Consider the following 17,822-nt stretch of genomic DNA (forward strand, 5'->3'; position numbering starts at 1 on the left):
TCCGCGAAGCTACGAGCTTCTTCCGACCACCATGAAGTCTGCCAGCAGACTATTCTTCCTTTCTGTATTTGCACTTTGGGGATCTCCAGTCCAATGCGAGCGCGCCCAAGATGATTGTGCGGTATGCCGCCGTTTATTTCCTCCTTCTCTTCTCGAGGGCCTACGTCACCGCCGCAGTGTCCGAATACCGAATCTCCCTCTCTAACTCGTCGTACCAGATTTCCCCCAAGGCCATCGTTTCCGATGCATGCGCCTCCTACTCTACCCTCGATAAACTGAACACCAAGGTCAAACCCCTCGTCGACGACCTCACGAGATCGACCGACTTCTTCTCACACTACCGTCTTAACCTTTTCCACAAGAAGTGCCCTTTCTGGAACGATGAAAATGGCATGTGCGGCAACATAGCCTGCGCTGTAGAGACACTCGATAATGAGGAGGACATCCCCGAGGTCTGGAGGGCGAGCGAGCTCGGGAAGCTGGAAGGCCCGTTAGCAAAACACCCTCCTCGAAAAGTACAGGACGAGCGCCCCGAGCGGCCGCTACAAGGAAAGCTGGGGGAGGAGGTTGGCGAGAGCTGTGTGGTGGAGTACGACGACGAGTGTGACGAGCGAGACTACTGCGTTCCCGAAGACGAAAGCGCGAGCTCCAAGGGCGACTACGTCAGCCTCCTCCGCAATCCTGAGCGATTCACCGGATACGCTGGCATGGGCGCCGCCCAAGTCTGGGACGCCATCTACCGCGAGAACTGTTTCCAGAAGAGCTCGTTCCCGCACTCAGCATCCCTGGGACAGTCGCAGATCAGCCACAAGGGCCCCGCGGCGCAAGACTTCCGTCAGATCCTCGAGGCGGTTGGGCGCCAGCAGGCCCTGGAGCAGATGCGCGAGACGCAGCCTAATGCTCCATTTGCGGCTCAGAACGGTCTCGAGGCTGGCGACGAGTGCTTGGAGAAGCGCGTCTTCTATCGTGTCATCTCCGGTATGCACGCGAGCATCAGCACCCACCTCTGCTGGGATTTCCTCAATCAGACCACCGGTCAATGGACGCCCAACGTGGCATGCTACCGCAGCCGTCTCCACACCCACCCCGAGCGGATCAGCAACCTCTACTTCAACTACGCCCTCGTCACACGTGCTGTCGCCAAGCTCGGCCCCTACCTTCAGGGTCGCGATTATACCTTTTGTTCAGGTGACATCGACCAGGACGCCGCAACGCGGTCCAAGATCCTCGAGGTCACCGAGGGAGCGGCGAGCGTGTCCCAGATCTTTGACGAGAGCCTCATGTTTAAGAACGGTGAGGGCCCGTCGCTGAAGGAGGACTTCCGCAACCGCTTCCGCAATGTTAGCCGCGTAATGGACTGCGTCGGTTGTGACAAGTGTCGCCTCTGGGGCAAATTGCAGACCAACGGCTACGGCACCGCGCTCAAGGTCCTCTTTGAGTTCGATAATGCCAGCGAAGACATTCCCGTTCTGAAGCGCACCGAGCTCGTGGCCCTGTTCAACACGTACGCCCGGATCAGTAGCTCCCTCGCGGCCATTAATAAGTTCCGTGCCATGGTTGATTCCGAGGAGGCCCTCGCCGCCGCGGTCACGTCGTCCAGCCCGATTCCGGACCGGGCGAAGAAGCCGCACAACGTGGTGGTGACACCAGACGCGGAGGCCGCTAAAGCGGTTCCCGAAGAGGAATACGGCGAGGACGAGCCTGTGAGAGAAGAGACCTTGTCGGATATGTTTGACGAAGAATTTGGACGCATTTACAAGGCCTTCAAGTTTGTCGTCCGCCGGTGGATCGAGGCTCCTAAGACAATGTAAGTTTGAACATTACCAACAGACCTCGATTGTGGGAAAGATGACTGACAACAGGCAATAGCTTCAACGTTCTTCTCTTCGAGCTGCTGCGGTTCTATCAGTTCTTTGTCGGTTTGCCTGTGACACCCAGAACCTGGCATTTTGAGCGGCATGTAGTGGATGAGTTGTAGATGGTCTATTCTTCATCTTTCATTTTGGTCGTTGACATCTCAGCATGGCATCGTGTTACTCTGCATGGCCGGGTGGGGGCAAATGGCGTTTAGTTATTTTAATTTTCCCGGGCCGAGGTGCTCTTAAGACTAGTATCACAACCAGCCTGTACAAACAAATCGATGCCAGCACCCCGAAAATTGGCTTTGTTCCTTGGCACTACAAAGCGATTTTGACTGCCCATGCTGCCAGCCTTGTTGCTTGAGGGTTCCTAGCCTTGCTACCCACATGAGCAGTCGAAAACAAATACCCCTCACTCGTATAAGCCATCCTCAGTGGCGCTCTTCTTCCTCCTGGACGGATTATTCAAAGCAATGTGCGTGACAACGTTGCCAATCTTGGCCTTGACCCCCGAAACCTCAATGTGCCATTTCTGGACACCACGGAACTCTGGCTTTTTCAGTAAGCCGTATGTCTGCCGACACGCATCTTCGTGCGGCAGTCCAAACGTCCACCCGATGCTCACGTGGAACGCATCGTCGACGAGCTCGGTCGCATGGGTTTGGTACAAGGGTGGATGTTCGAAGCGGACGGCGACGCCGTTGCACTTGTTGAGCAGTGTGCGGAGCTGCGGGTTGCTGCCGGTGGTGCTGGTGCTACTAGTGTCGCTCTGCGACGAGGTGGCTGGGTTCGCTACACGGAGGACGAGGAAGGACCGGTCCGAGTCCGGCGATTTGAAGAAGCCGAGGCCTCGCGGCGATAGACTGAACTCGCCCGTGGCAGAGGACAAGGAATATGTCAGGGAGGAGAGGAAGGCGTCCTTTTGCGCCGTGATCAGGGACAGAGGCCGCGAGAGTGAGATGTGAAGTGGCAGGGGAGCGTTGAGATCCGAATTTAGGAGCGGGTGCAGTTTCTGCGTGCCAAGGAGCGGTGCGATTTCGTCTAAAATGGCAGTGAGGAGAGAGTGCTGCTCCGCAGAGGGGTGCCCTGCATGGTGAGGTCAGTCGAAGTGAGGTGCGTGGCTGTGAGGGCAGAGAGAGAGAGAGAGAAAGAGAGAAGCTTCAGACTCACACTCAATGTATACGTGTGATGGCCAATTGCCAGCAATATGGGGAATGGTTCTCTTTCGGCCCTGGTGCAGAGCCGGGTTGTCGGCAGTGGCATTTCGCACCGTAGAAGCGTACAGGTCGTGGAACTCATCCGGGAGGGGTGGAAGTGTCGATGCACTACCGCCATTAGTCTCCCTCGTGTTCGAGGACACGGCAGGGTTGTGTCGGATTCCTTTTCGACCGCCGGTGCCAGCTCCGGCGCCGCCTGCCACGGAGCCATGGGTCTCGCTATCCGCCTCTTTGCGCCTTTTAGCCGGAGGGAATCCGGCCTCAGAAGCCGAATCAGATGATGAGTAGTCCACCAGAGCCATCGCTGAGCGCCAGGGGCTGGTCAAGACGCAGTTTATCTGTGTGGTCGGTGTTTTTGCGTCTGTGATGGAGTTATCGAGCCAATAAGCGTTGAGCGGGTGTACAGTGCTTTTGTTTCAACAACTCTAATTGTACCCGTTACCCGCAACACCGAGTCCAGAAACGTTCAATGGTGGCCTATGAAGGTGGTGCTGCAAGATGGAGGCATTGAATTGTAGTAGGTGAAGTATGAAGCGAGCACCAGCTGCACATTGGACAGTGGTCTGCCTGCGTTTCGGGACTTCGCTGGAAGATCTCGTTCGAGGTGCTCCCAGAAAAGCAACGTAGCGCAAGGACTTTCCTCCCACTGTGCCGGGTGTCTGGGCTTTGTAACGGCGGTGTTCGCTTTGCAACATAGCTACATTACGAACATGAGCGACTCATCTGGCATGCTACCAGAGTATATCTCAACCATAAGTTTCTGATTGTCTTGAATTCGGCATAAGATGCTGCAAATGAGAGACAAATTGCTCGTATTTCTCTTATGACCGGCAAGGAAACAAGACCCCAACGGACCATAATTTTAAGCGCATAGCCCTTAGAATTGATTGATGGGTGGCGGTGAAGGCCGTTCCCAGTCGGACAACGTGTTCTCGCGAAGTGTTGCGGACAAGCATTGCCCTGACAGAGGGGCGATGAGACGTGGACTGGGCCTTTCCCGTATGCCCCCGTTATGCGGCCTAAGTGCCCCGACTCCCGAGTCCCAGAGTATAAGCAGCGGAGTTGGATGGTGCATACCTACTACGTACGTGGACGAGTCGGCTACGAAGGCTCCGTTGTGTCTCCGTCCCATGGTAATTGCCGGTGTCGGTACCGCTTAGTCTGCTTGCCCGCGCATCCCGACTCTATTTTTGTGCGGCATTGGCCGCATGCGATTTGATTTGGTCTGATGATAGTGCGGCTGCAATATCAGCCCTGCAACCGTTGCGGCATAGGTGGAAAGGTGGAGTGGGATGTTGCGGTTGCCGATCCCCTGGCTATCCGTACATAGTAGAGTGGTTTTTTTTTTTTTTTTTTTTTTACTTTTACAGTGGGATGACGTACACAATAGGGCTCAGTAACCAATTCGAAGTCCAACTAGACGTTGTTAAGGGTCCGCGTGTCCCGTTATCGGGTGCTTGTGGCTGAGCTAACTCAGTCTAGCAGGCAAAATGTTTCGTTTCTTCTCGTGTGCTGCCCTATGTATTCGTACCATTGTACAGTGTACTAGGTATCCGTACACTCACTCGAGGATGCCGTTGCACGACCCTGCAGGGATCGTGACAGTCCGAGCGGAGCCGCTGAGGGGGAGAGGGGACAGCGAACCGCACGTGAGAGATGTCGGGGAGGCCGGGGGACGGTAGTGGTGCGGCGCCGATCTTGTGATGCTGGATCAAGGCCAAGGGAGCCCGTGAAGTCTCAACAGTGTCAACACCGAACATGTCGACGACAAGATAGCGATGGGCGCTGATACCGGTATTCTCTCTTCAACCGGTTCAGGAGGGCGAGATAATGCAAGGTACCGCTGCAGGTATCATACGAGGGGGGGCTTCCAATCATCTGGTAATCTTGCCCTGAAAAGCGAGTTCCTTCCAGAGAGATATGCCCAACACCGCAGATAGAAGGCACCTTCGGACAGTATCGAGTCCCCGCCTTCCTGTCCACACCATCTCGTCATGCGGTCTCGGCCCAGTCCCTTTCCCTTCCCCGTCCCCTTCCATCCCCTCCTCCCAAGAGCCAAGAGTCCCAACTTCCCAAGTCCAGGTCCTTGTCACTGCAGCCACAAATCAGAAAGAGCACCACAAACGAGGTTGCTACCTTATGCAGTATGTAAAGTAGGTGGTACCTACATTCACCAATGGAAAGCTCGGCTGCCCCAGTCAGCGCAGGTCCCATGATGGTCACTTCCCATGCTGGCATCTTCCCGGAAGCCCAAGCAATAAGCGCAGAATTCTCTGCGCTTGCTGCATTCGCACACTGGACACACTCACTCGCTCGTCACACAAACATGCACCCGACCTGCCTTACAAGGACGGGGTCTAGAAGTCCAAGGTAGGAAAGGGCCTGGACTGGCTACGTCTGTCGTAGGCATCTCGCCCACCCTCATGCTCATGACTCTACTGCCCCTCGCTGGGCAAGCACCGCACTCTTCCCACCAAACGGAACAACGGACAATACTGGAAACTATCAAAAAGGCACTCGCGCCTACGTTGGGGCGCACCATCTTTCTACCGTCTTTCAACTCTCGTCTCTTGTCTGGATTGCGTTGCATTGCTTTGCTTTGCATCGCCCATCATTTTCTGACACCTCAAAGTGTCCCACTACCATCCATCACCTTACCTTCGGTGTGTCGCATACGCTGTCTACCTTACCTTATACCGAAATCGCTTTCTTGTCTTGGCCAACCTGGACTCGCTTTTGGATCATCCGAAAAAAAGACGTCGCAATCTCCAGTAAACGAGCTGCAAACCTGGTTGGAGGCACGCGCTAGACCACCTGCTCATCCCGATCCGTACCTTGAACCGTTGCCTTACCTGCTTCGCCTGCGCACCGACTACCCGATTACCTCACTATACAAACGCACTCATCGGGGTTGTCGCATCGACGTCAGTAGCCATGGATAGGTCCGACAAGCAGTGGGTAAGTCAATTGCCAACCTCAGCTCGCTCCAGTGTGTCCCTGCACCCGACGCACTGCTACATTGTTAATATTATCTTCTGTTCATTCCCCGATTGCGCGCTACTGCCAACATCGTCATCGCCCACGTTCTTTTTTTCTACTCTCGCCTTCTCCACATTTCCGATCCCATCACTGTCGCATCTGCGGCCTTATCACTACCCTTCTAGCCTGTCTCCCAATGTTCTGTATTCCGTCACTCCCGGGCACCCAAGCAAGTCGTGGCCCAACTAGTCGCTCTGTTCAGGTGTCGTCAGCCATGGTCGAAGCCGATCGTCCCGTCTCGCCCATCCTTTCTCTCCTGTCAGGGCACCCGACGGCACTAGCTGCTTGCGCCCGAACTTGTTCTTCGAAGTCACCCTCTCCGTCCAAGCTACCCCTGCCAACCTAGATGAGCTGGTAACAAAGGTACGGTCGGGCCCCCTGCAACGCACGGTTCTACCTTAGCCACCCAGACCACGCCGCTCGGGGGTCCCTTCTTGCGTCACTGCCTGTCCAACATGTTGGATTTCCAAGAACAACCCCGAAATCTGCCTCACATCATTCGTACTGCACCTAAGCCCTTGACGACGTAAATAATACGGGTCTCTCCACACAGGGATGCGCGGCCTCTCAATGCTCTTATACTCATCATCTCCTCATGTTACTTGACCTTGCCTCAGAGTTGCTTTACCATTCCCCACCCAATTCATCAATTGACTCGACTATTCTAGGCTAAAGCATATCTGCTCGACCCTCTCACTGCACCCGAGCCTAGCCAAGAAACAGGACCGGGAAGCTCATTCATAAACCCCGACCCATTGCTTCGAACTTTCTCGCAGAAGAAGAAAGGCAAAGAACCAGTTCAGAGTAGCAACCAGAGCCACAATAGTCACAAAAGCCACAGCCGCACCTCATCGTATCCCACTCCGCCTGCGTCCGCAAGCCCAACTCGGTCCAGCTTTCATTCATCCAATCCGTTCTCGCCGACTTACAAGCACGCTTCTTCGCCTCAGCCTAGAGGACTTGGTTCTCCAGCGTCGCCCTCCTCGCCAAACCATCCCCTAGGCCGTAGTAGCAGCGTTCGAAGTAACGGCCTCCGAGTACCGTCTTCGCCAAGAGATCGATTCCCCCCGAGCACGAGTGTTACTCGGAGCATTAGTGCCCGTACTCGCTCCATTGCCGAGGAGAACGCACCTCAACCCAATTCTTCAGTTCAGCGCAGCAAGAGCGTGAACTCTCACCAAGGCTCCGGCGGTCTTCGACGCTCCGGTTCCATCAACCAGAGGTTTCCCGGCGATATGTCTCATCGACCTCTAGACATGATCAAGCGCGAGCAGCGCGCCGCAGACCGTGCACCTCACCTCAGGACGCGCAGATATGGCCCCGTGACGGACACCATTGACTCGCTCGACAGCATCGGCGGCGTCTACCATCATGGCGGCCCCTATGATGCCACTTTGGCGTCCCGCAACCGCAACAAAAAGTATGCGCCCGTTGAGGCTGTGAGGGAGTCCAACCTGGAGGCCTTGAAGGCGACGCCTCGCGAGTACATTCAGGATTCCCTGGACAAGCATGTACCGTTGCAAGGCACCGGTCTTATTCCCGCCGGTGGCACTGATATGAGCGGCAATGTTATGAACTATGAGGAAGGAGCCGATCTCATGCGTGAGCCCAATAACCAAGGTGGTGCTTACAAGAGATGGGACGGAATTGTGAGTCGACATCGGTTCTGAAGAATTGCAAATTGGGACTAATTCCAGACAGCAATACCATCCTGATGATCTGAAGGGAAAGGGAGAGCCTTCCTACACCTACGAGAGAGACCTTAAGGAGAAGAAGCGCATGCGTAAGGCGTCTCTTGGCAATAGCCCCGCAGAATACGAGATGCGCTCCGGCGTCAACGCTCAGTCACGTAAGGATAACGGGGCGATGGTACGTCAGCGCAGTGTCAGCAATGCTGCTGACGGAAGACCCGGCCCCTCCGAAATGCCCAACGGACAAACCAACAGCGCAGACATCCATCGTCACAATAGTACCGGCAAGCGTTTTAGCGACGGCTTGAAGCGTCGTTTCGGTAGCATCCGTCGAAAGAATCACACTGCGGCGTAGATGGCTTTTGTCACCCAGATTCGGACCTTTCCCATGTATTCCGGCGGCGTTAAGACCTGACGTTTCAACAGACGCCGACTCAAGATTGGCACCAGTATCTTGAATGAGTGTCGAGTATTTCGGCATGTGTACAAGTAAGACGTTTCGTACCTAGAAGGAGACGCCTTGCGGTAGGGAATTAATTAGAGAGGAGACAGAGTGCGCAGCTTGCGTTTGGTTGTCAACAAGAAACGACATCAATGGTGAGGTGTGAGCTGCGTAGGTCTGCCGAAGAGCAAGAACCATAAAACCATGCACCGCATCATGATCAAAAAGGGCGGTAATTTTCTTAGTCTTAGTAAATAGTATACCCATAAGCTTGCTATCTTGTTTCTTCTCCGCAAAACACTCAGAATTACTTTATTCCGCATTGCTGACCGCGCTGGATAAACGTTGCAGCACTGATTCCTTGTGAATTGAGAAAGATGACACCTTGAAATGAAGTATACTACACGAGCGCTGCGTTTTGATCTATTTTTGATCAAGTCCTCGACGACACAAGATCTATCTCGTGGGGTAAAGCTGCCAGAGGATCAAAACCATCAACAGCTCCTTTCGCTTTTCGTTCCTGACCCCCATCCGTCTTTCAGAATGCCATTCCAAATTTTCACCTCATTTAAATCTAAAAGCTGAAATTTTCTCTAGAAGTAGGCCATACCGCTCCATCCTAGGACACCTTCCAACTCACCCCTGACCTCGAGTACGTCGCCGTAGCCGCCCTTGCCGGCTACTTCGAACCGACGCCCGGCACCGAGCTCGTTCCAGCGGGAGAGCAGGGCACCGTCGACGATGCTGCGGCCGGCGCTGGTGTCGACGCCGGGCGTGCGCGCGTCGAGGGGTTGCAGGCGGTGGGCTTTCGGATTCGTGGCCGCCGCCTGGGGCACGGCGGCAGCAATGCTGTTGGCGAGCGACGTCAGGCGCCGGTAGGCTTGCTCCCCGAGAGGATTGAGGGAGGCGAGGGCGCCGGTCGGGGAGGCGAGGAGGAGGGTCGTGGGCGGGTTCTTGGAGGCGGTGGCCGGTGACGGGGACGCGGAGGTTCGGGGAAGGGAGAGTGTTGCCGTCGGGTGGTTTGGGGCCGCGGAGAAGGAGGCGCGATTCAGTAGGAGGTGGCCCTGGAGTGATTTTGGATCTGGAAGGAGTCAAAATTTTAGATCATCGACGACTGGGTAGTAGTACTCAGGAGGTGAACTTACGCTCCGGGTCGAATTGCATCACATGGATCACGCCGTCCTTGTCGCAGACGACAATGTGCAGTTCGTCGCCGGCGACGACAAAGTCAGCCGTCGAGACCTCGAACTTGCCCGCGCTCTTACCAAAGAGCATCATCTTATACGGCTCCTCGGCATACCCGACGAACCAGACGCCCTTGAAGGCGTCTGTCATGAGACAGTAACCCGTACCGCGGACCTCGCGCACTGCCGTGACGTAGCAATTCATGTCCATAAAGGCAACGGGCAGCAGCGTCCCGTCTTCCTTGAGACCGCGCACCATGCACTTCTGTCCCTGGGCGACGAGCATGAGACCCTGGGAGCCGACCTCGCATATGGCGGTAACGGCGCCGCGGGGTATCTCCTCCTTGGCAACGAGCTTGAGTTTCTTGTTCGTCTCGGGCCGGCCGGGTTGCGGGACGACGGGGACAACATCGTAGACGAGGATACGGCCGCGGATAGGCAGATCCTCGCCGCGGTTGATAGCGGTGCCGATGGTGATGAGCATTCGGCGCTCCTTGGTTTCTTCGGAAACTTCCAAGTGAAGTGTCTTCATGCACATCGCGACCTCGTGCTGCTCGAGCTCAACGGCGTCAATGACGGACCACGTCGTCGGGCTCATGAGCTTAATGATGCCGCGTTCGGTTCGGGGATATATGGTTGTGGTCTCCTTGGCCCACTCCTTATGGTAGTCATCGTCCTTTGGGAGCTCAAACGCCTCAGAGACACTGCACGCAACGGCGTAGGTCTCCATTGGGGGATGGTAGGCGATCAGGCCAACGGCATCGCCGACCGGTATCTTGCGCACAGAAACGCCCAGTTCGGCAAAGTTCGTGTCTGCGGGGAGCTGTGTGACACGTGTTTGGCCCTCCGAGTCGGCATAGATGAAGCCGCGCTCGCAGCCTTCTGTGTGGAATGAGCTCATGCCGCGCACACCAATGCCCTGCAGGCCGACGACCTTCGGACTGCTCTTGGCAGACTTGATGATGAAGGACGGCGAGGCACCAGGCAAGAAGACGGTGATATACCCGCTGATATTACTGCAGGACCGAAGAGGAACAAACCGCGGTTGCTCGTTGGCATCATCATCAGCAACTTCAACGGGACTCTTGGCGAGAGAAGGGTTGTTGATCTTGCGGAAATGGAGAGTCTTTGCCAGACCCACGGAATCGTCTTGTGATTTGAGACGGATCGGTTCGTATATAGTGAGGTCGTCATTTGCATGACGGAGCTTTTGGGTTTCAGTAAACAGAAGTCTCCAAATTGACAAGACTTACGATGAGGTGTGGTGAAGCCGCAGTAGCATCACCAAGATCGGCCACCAAAATCTCAGTCAGCGTCTCTTGAACGGTACCCCGTCTGACGGCGTAGTCTGCGGACAGGAAAGGAGGAACATAGGTCAAGCCAGCAGCAACGTAGACTGGCTTAGAAAGGTTGGGGAGAGCGTATATCTGTGGATAGGTAAGCAAAACGTCTGCCAGTCGGTTGCTGCTCAATTCTTACATGAAGAGCCCCCGCCGCACTCAGCAAGAACATGAAAATGCCGTGATCTTCTGTTGTGGCCCCGTCTTTTTGCTTCGGGCCAAAAAGACCGTTCACGTCTTTGTACAGGCATCCTGCAAGCCACTTCGTCGAAAGAATAGCGTCATCTTCTCTTTCCATTTCCTCCAACTCGCAGTTGTTGTCGATCTGAGCCACCATAATGCTCGAGTCGTCTCGAATGAGGAGAAGATAAGGGTCGACAATGCTGGCAGTGATCACTCGTGGCTCAGCACCGGTGTCCTCGTCGAGCATCGGAAGTATTTGACTTAGGCCCAGATCTGAGCAACGATTAGCAATGACGGTGAATGCCTTGGGACGGGAAAAATTTCGACTCACCTCCATCATAGCAACGTACTTCCGATTTGAGAACTTGAATGATCCTCAGATGCTTTCCCATAGTACCGGCCTCCACCGTAAAGCCCGCCGCGGGATCAAATTCTGTTCCTGACAACGCTTCAAAACCAGCACCAGTAAGAGCATAAACGTCTGACGTCTCATACCCATCCAGGTCAACCTTTGAAACAATCATGAACTTGTCGTATATAGATGAAGCATCAAATTCGCTACCCACTGCGGCGTTGGCCCCCTTGTCCCCTTGCAAGGACTTTGGAATGGGTTTCTGAACGCACATGGTCCAGAATCCTCTGGCCTCTGGGAACTCGAACCTACCGATGACCTTTGGCTGAATATTTTGGTTCATGATAGCAACAGCGCCGGCATTGCCCTTGCCCACAGCACAGGCGAGCTGCAGGTCGGATACGACACCGACCGAGTTCTTCTCCTCCTCGCTGTCTAGAATGAAAGCTTGCTTGCCCGACACCATATCCTTGATGGGCGCAATGCTCAGCAAGGAATCATGAATGCGGAAGCTCAAGTCTCCTCCCTTGGAAACCCCATTCGCAGTCGCACCGGGCTGAATCATTGTTGTTGTCGTTTCACCATACAGATCGTCATCGTCGTCGTCATCCATGTCTTCATCTTCCAGGTCATACTCGAATGAGTCGTCGACCAATCGTGTTTTTCTGCGTGCGTTCTGCGCCTGCTTTCGTGTCCAGCCGAGAACAAGGGAGTCACTCCCCGTAGTCCCTAGGAAGAAGACGTTCCTGCTAAGCTTCGAGATGGAGGAGACACTACACTGGACAATGTTGCCACCAACTTCGATCGGCACAAGCTTGACGCTGACCCCTGAAACTGTGCGTCCATCAATCTTGAAGGTGACGATGGCCAGTCGCCCGTCGCTGAGCACCATCAGCAACTCTCCATTCTCGGCAGACATAAGTTCGATGTAACAGTGCTCGAGCCGCAAATCCAGATCAGACTGATCTGCGAGAGGGAAGTTCGTGGTTTCCTTAGTGAAGGCGTTGACAGCCACACCGTTCGGCTTTCCAGACTGATCTATATGAATCAACTCGTTCGTGCCGATGAGCAGAGCGCCGCCGACAGGACCTGGCAGGGCAATGACTTTGAAGAGGTCCTGGGGTAGGTTGTTGACGGAGAGAATCGCGGTCGAGGCCCTCTGTTGTAAATCGAGAGTGAAGACCTTGTAAGAGAAGTGGTCCTTGCGAGGTAAGGTGTTGGAGCGGCGCTGTGTTGAGGAGATGATGCCAAAGGTGGGCTCTCTGTACTCATGCAAGAAGGCGAGGTGCACAGGATGAAGGAGACTGGGATCAAGCTGCGGTAGAGGGAGGACGTATGATGTTGAGTATGGTACATCTGCTATGTTGCTAGTTCCATTTGTGGCCGCTGCTGCTGATGGCTCTTTTGCCGGCCGAGGTCCATCCACATCTTCATCCCAGTCATCCATATCTATGTCCTCATCGGCTTGCTTGAAGGGGAGAAAGGCGATGTATCTGGGGCCAAACCTGAGAGCGGCGCATCGCGAACCAGGATCGGCAGCAAGATATGTGCAGTAGTTGCTCAACGGGCCGTCGAATGGAGAGCCTTCTAGCTCTTCTTTCTCGTAGTAGTGGATGGAGATATCCTCGAGTGCGTGTTTCTCGGGATCCCACTGGACCAAGCTCAGCCTGGCAACTCTTGTAGCAATCAGAAGAGCTTCACCACCTGACTTGGAGTGTTGCAATTTAATTCTTGCCAGTCCCGTTACGACACCAAATAATGGAAATTCGGCCACGAGCACGAGCTTGGTGTTGTTTGATCGATCGGCGCGAACCAGCATACCGTCGCCGCCCAAAAAGGAAGACTCGAGGCCGTCATCGTCGTTCAATCGGCGGTCGTATGGTTCCTCGGCCCTAGAAGTCTGTTGCTCTCGAGTTTGCGACGTGTCGAACTCGGAAGAAATGGTCTTTGTCGAGAAGATCTGCAGTAAAGAGCCCTTTGCGACGACTAGATTGTTACTTTGCGCCGAGAGGAAGGGCAAGCTGAGACTGTACTGCACACCAGTGGGTGGCGTGAGCTCTGTATAGCACTGCATCTTGACAGTCTCAGGCAATTGCCCTTGGAGCCCTTGCGGTCATTAGTATACGAGGGCGATGGATGGGATCGTAGGTTTGCAGAAGCGTAGAAGGTTGCCTGTCGCAAATCAATCCAACGACAGCTCCTTCAAGAGCTCTGGTCGCGCAAAAGCCCATTGACCGTGTCGTGCATGCTGATTGGCGAGAGATGGCAGAGCGGATCAAAGAAAGAGCCGAAACTCCGGGGTACCCAATGTACAGCAGGCCTACTGTGGTCTAGACCTCAGCACTCGCAGCACTCAGCAGCCTCCTAGCAGCACTGTGACGCTCGGGTGCAGCACACTAAAGCAGGCAAGCTAGAGGTTGACTGGGAGCTGAGGCCTCGCTAAGCCTGTCGCCATGGCAGGAGCTAGCAGCTCAGGCAATTCTTCTGCCCCTGTTACGTCACCCGGCGCAACCTCCACCACAGGCATGCTAACCTAGAGCTCCCCAAGCACCGAGGAATTAAGCAGTGAAACAATGGCGATGCCCACTGCTCTGCACCAGTTCTACTGATTCTTCGGGAAACAAGAACAAAGGTTGACGGCCCAAGAATCACCATCTCCTGAAATCGTACTGCGAAACCGCTTTCCATCATGGCCAACGCAGGCCTGCTCCAGACCAGCCTCATCTGGGTGGCCTATGCCGCCGCAGTCGTCTTCTGCCTCCTGGCTGCCATCATTACTACCTTCACCTGGCAGACGCCCCGGGAGCGATCCGTCATAGTCAGCATCGTCGCTATTGTCAGTCTGACGGCCCTCCTGGCAACGGTTCTTCTCCTGCCTGTCGACATTGCCCTCATCTCCTCCACAACACATGCATCGCTTGGCGTGAAGAAGGATTGGGCCACCGAGGCGCGAGTTCACGATATCCTTCAAACACTGCGAATCGTCTATTATTCACTCTACAGCTTCGACGCTCTGCTGTGTCTCTTGATCATTCCATTCGCCTACTTCTGGCACGAGGAATACGATGAGATCGAAGTCGAGGAGGGTCGATCCTTCAGCAGCCGCCTCATCAGTGCGCTCAAGTACACACTCGTCTTCGTCATTCTTGTACTGATCCTCTTCCTGGTCGGCTTCTTCGTACCAGCCGCTGGCGATCACAACGGTGCTCACTGGGACCTGGATTACTTCAAGCGCATCCTGGTTCAGAACAATGGTCAAAAGGCGCTTGCCTTCGCTCTCGGACTTCTCGTCACTCTCGGAGTTCTGCTCTATGTCATCTACACAGCAGCCGGACTTGCCCTGCTTCCCATGTCCTTCATCAAGTCTGCACCGTCGATCTCTGCACCTCAACTTACCGAAAGCACCGCATCGGCTTTGGAGCAGAACCGCGAGCGTCAGCGTCAGCTGGAAATGCGCAATGCTGGCCGTCCCGAGGGCATGTCGTCCAAGGACAGGCGTGAACTCGAGGCTCTGGTGCGAGAGGAGCGCACATTAACTCGTCGTGAGAGACTCGCCGCAGAGGCCTCCGGAGAAGGCCGCAGCACCATTTACAGGTTTTGGCTCAAGGTCTGCGCCGTCTTCCGGCCCATCAAGCTTCTCGGCGGTATCCTACTGCTCTTGCTCTCCGTCTTGATCTGGGTGTCAATGTTGATCACGGGAATCGACAAGGCGAAGAACTCCTTTTGCAAGGGCAAGTGCGGCTACATCCTGGGCCACATCAATATCTTCCAGCCTATCAACTGGATTTTCATTCAGTCGGCCAAGGCCTTCCCGATTGATTACGTCTTGATGGCACTCCTCGTCCTCTTCTTCTTCAGCAGTTCAATCACGGGTATTGCCACCATCGGCATCCGATTTTTGTGGGTTCGCATCTTCCAGATCCGCAAGGGACGCACCGCGCCGCAAGCTCTCCTCATTGCGACAGTCATGCTGGCCCTCATTATCCTAGCCATCAACTACACTATCGCGAACATGGTTGCTCCCCAGTACTCCATGTACGGCACTCAGACGTACTGCACAGCTCCTCACCACGCTGGTGAGACCCCCGACTGCAAGGAGAGACCCGATTATCTAGTGCAGTGCTCTGAAGCGCTGGATCCCGAGGCCCTCAAGGTTTGCACGCCTTCAATCATGGCCGAATTTCTCAACCGCATCGCAATCACGTGGCCCTTCTTTGGCATGCTGGACTTCTGGGCCCAGTTCGTTTTCCTCGGAATCTTCCTCGTTGTTTTCACGACTGGACTATTCCGGGCTCCCAAGCTCAATGTTTCCGAGGTTGACGAGGACGCCGAGGAGGATGAAGAGGAGGGTTTGCTGGCAAGCACCGGTCGCAGATTCGGAGCGACATGGCAGGATATCACGGGACGCACCAAGAAGACTACTTACGGTACGCAGGAAGGACACAATGGTGCTGGGTCTTCTGAGGCCTGATCCAGCGTCGTGGCTCCCTTAACATCGGAAACATTGTGCCGAGCGTATACGGGCGGGTTGTAAACCAAACACATTACATATCATTAACGGTACGGGAAGCGTGGAATTTTGTATTGAACCACGGTCAAGGCACACGAAGCTGAGGGTGGTGGGGACCGGGTTGGTAGTCCAATTTAGCGTCACAGAATGCTCAAAACTGTTTATTTGTTCTCATGAGGCTCCCAGCATGACCCTCTTCTCACTATCCTTCTTGGGCTTGACGAACCGGACGGCCTTATGCGTCCGGTCATCGAAGGCCGCTGCTGGGCCAACGTGCATTTCATGCCAGCACCTGGCACAGTAGACATCCTCACAGCCAAGGCACTGCAACGTGCCATCCTCTAGACAAACCGTACACCATGTCGCGGCATCCTCGTCGGTGTAGCCCGTCTTGGAGGTTAGACGCTTCTGCTTCACGAAGCGATCCGCGGGTTGAAATGTCGGTACGGAGGGGAGGCCCATGCCGCCGTCCGACGAGGAGCCGAGACCGCTCAGTGCGGCCATGCGTGCCGCGATGTCGTTGTCAAAGTCTGATGCGGCGTCGTGCTTGGGGGCACTGGACGGTACGCAAGGAAGCATGAGGTCGGGGAGGCCGCCTTCGGCTTCATCGTCTGCCTTGGGGACTGCGATGGTTGAGGGTACTGAGGGGAGGGAGAGCCCTGTGCCACCGTCACCTCCACCTTGATGATCCTCTCGCGAGGTATCTTGGCCTCCATCATCGGAAGCCCCGTACTTATCGCCCGGTATTGGTGGAATAGACTCTCGCCGAGAATTGTACTCCGCCTCCTCCAGAGCCTGTGAGAGCAAATCCTCCACCTCGCGGCCCATTCCTCCGCTATCCGAGTCATCATCATCATCCTGGCCGTCAACAGGTCCATCTCGCCATTTACTCCGAGACGGGTCCACCGAGGCCTTCGAGAGCTCTTCTAGAAGCAAGTTCACCTTGGCGGACTCATCTTTGGGATTGGAGCGCCACTGGTGCTGCGGGCCAAAGTCCTCGTCGTTGAGCAGATCCTCGAGGGTCTGGTCATCCGTCTGCAGGAGAGGATCAACGTCATCCCCCGCTCCTGCCGTCGGAGCCGCCGGTGCCGGAGCGGCGGGCGATCTCGAGGACTGTTGCGGCTGGGAATGGGGCGGTGTTGGTCCCGCGCGAGACCACCCCCGGGATGGGGATGCCGGACACTGCTGACCGAGGTGAGAATTCGCCGTGACCTTTGCGGTCTGCTGCTGCGGAGGGGGTGGTTCCTCACGCTCGGGTGTGTTCCTCAGGGACCTCAACCGAGCGGACAGTGCATCATCTCTCGAAGGCGATTTCGCTGGCTTGATGCCCGTGAGGGAGACATTGAGGGCACTTGACAGAAAACCTTAGCAAATTGGTCTCCCGAAGATGCCGGTGGTTATTTTTTGCTTGTGTGGTTTCTTATTTACTTTAATGACCTGTCCAATGACACTCCGGGACTGCCGCCCTTCAACGCGCTCAGGCGGTCCAGGAGACTCTTGTCGGGACTGCTCATGTTCAAGGTCTCTCTCCTTTGGATATTAGATCTAGTTCTGACCGAGACCGAAGGGGTAGGCGCGGGTGCAAGGGAATAAAAAGACTTTGGTCAGACATATGAATCCGAGGAGAGGAAACCCCGCACACGGGTGTGATAGGTCGTATGGGAATGAGCTTGTAATGATAAGAGGGGGTTGCGGTGGACGCCCAATTGTTGAGGAGGCAACAAGCATGAGGTCGACAAGGTCCGAAAAGGTGGCGCGAGGCAACCCGCGAGGCAGCCAGGGGACGAGAATTCGATACTGAAGGATATGGGGCCAAAGATCTCACCTGTCTCTAGAGTACCAAGCTTTGGCGCTACAGGGCAGGTGAGCAAGTCAGATCATAAGGCAGAGTGCAAAGGTACGACTACCCACGATAGAACCCTGTAGGCTGGCACGCTGGCACACTAATGACCTGGTAACTGGTACTGCTTGCTGGCTGACGAGAGAGTGGAGAGGATAAGGTAGG

The 17,822-nt window shown here is 55.2% G+C and overlaps 6 protein-coding genes across 6 annotated transcripts; 3 read left to right on the forward strand and 3 right to left on the reverse strand.

Moving 5' to 3' along the window:
* Positions 1 to 110: 110 nt before the first annotated feature.
* On the forward strand, positions 111 to 1,978 carry CORC01_11185 (endoplasmic oxidoreductin-1; the record flags this gene model as incomplete). Its single annotated transcript, XM_022622811.1, has 2 exons — positions 111 to 1,807; positions 1,870 to 1,978. The coding sequence occupies 2 exons, from the start codon at positions 111 to 113 to the stop codon at positions 1,976 to 1,978; spliced, it is 1,806 nt and encodes a 601-aa protein (XP_022470664.1).
* A 293-nt stretch (positions 1,979 to 2,271) lies between these two features.
* On the reverse strand, positions 2,272 to 3,378 carry CORC01_11186 (uncharacterized protein; the record flags this gene model as incomplete). The annotated part of the gene is made up of 2 exons (XM_022622812.1): positions 2,272 to 2,945; positions 3,030 to 3,378. 2 exons carry the CDS (start codon positions 3,376 to 3,378, stop codon positions 2,272 to 2,274), a joined length of 1,023 nt encoding a protein of 340 aa, XP_022470665.1.
* A 2,632-nt stretch (positions 3,379 to 6,010) lies between these two features.
* On the forward strand, positions 6,011 to 8,161 carry CORC01_11187 (uncharacterized protein; the record flags this gene model as incomplete). The annotated part of the gene is made up of 3 exons (XM_022622813.1): positions 6,011 to 6,034; positions 6,784 to 7,764; positions 7,817 to 8,161. The coding sequence occupies 3 exons, from the start codon at positions 6,011 to 6,013 to the stop codon at positions 8,159 to 8,161; spliced, it is 1,350 nt and encodes a 449-aa protein (XP_022470666.1).
* Positions 8,162 to 8,841: 680 nt separating this feature from the next.
* Positions 8,842 to 13,381, reverse strand: CORC01_11188 (CPSF A subunit region; the record flags this gene model as incomplete). Its single annotated transcript, XM_022622814.1, has 5 exons — positions 8,842 to 9,329; positions 9,394 to 10,639; positions 10,686 to 10,859; positions 10,912 to 11,228; positions 11,287 to 13,381. 5 exons carry the CDS (start codon positions 13,379 to 13,381, stop codon positions 8,842 to 8,844), a joined length of 4,320 nt encoding a protein of 1,439 aa, XP_022470667.1.
* A 615-nt stretch (positions 13,382 to 13,996) lies between these two features.
* Positions 13,997 to 15,778, forward strand: CORC01_11189 (LMBR1 domain containing 1; the record flags this gene model as incomplete). Its single annotated transcript, XM_022622815.1, has 1 exon — positions 13,997 to 15,778. One exon carries the CDS (start codon positions 13,997 to 13,999, stop codon positions 15,776 to 15,778), a length of 1,782 nt encoding a protein of 593 aa, XP_022470668.1.
* A 210-nt stretch (positions 15,779 to 15,988) lies between these two features.
* CORC01_11190 (uncharacterized protein) lies at positions 15,989 to 17,331 on the reverse strand (the record flags this gene model as incomplete). Its single annotated transcript, XM_022622816.1, has 2 exons — positions 15,989 to 17,168; positions 17,246 to 17,331. The coding sequence occupies 2 exons, from the start codon at positions 17,329 to 17,331 to the stop codon at positions 15,989 to 15,991; spliced, it is 1,266 nt and encodes a 421-aa protein (XP_022470669.1).
* Between the last annotated feature and the right edge of the window lie 491 nt (positions 17,332 to 17,822).

Source organism: Colletotrichum orchidophilum (assembly GCF_001831195.1).
Source record: "Colletotrichum orchidophilum strain IMI 309357 chromosome Unknown Scaffold_118.1, whole genome shotgun sequence".
Lineage (NCBI taxonomy): Eukaryota > Fungi > Ascomycota > Sordariomycetes > Glomerellales > Glomerellaceae > Colletotrichum > Colletotrichum orchidophilum.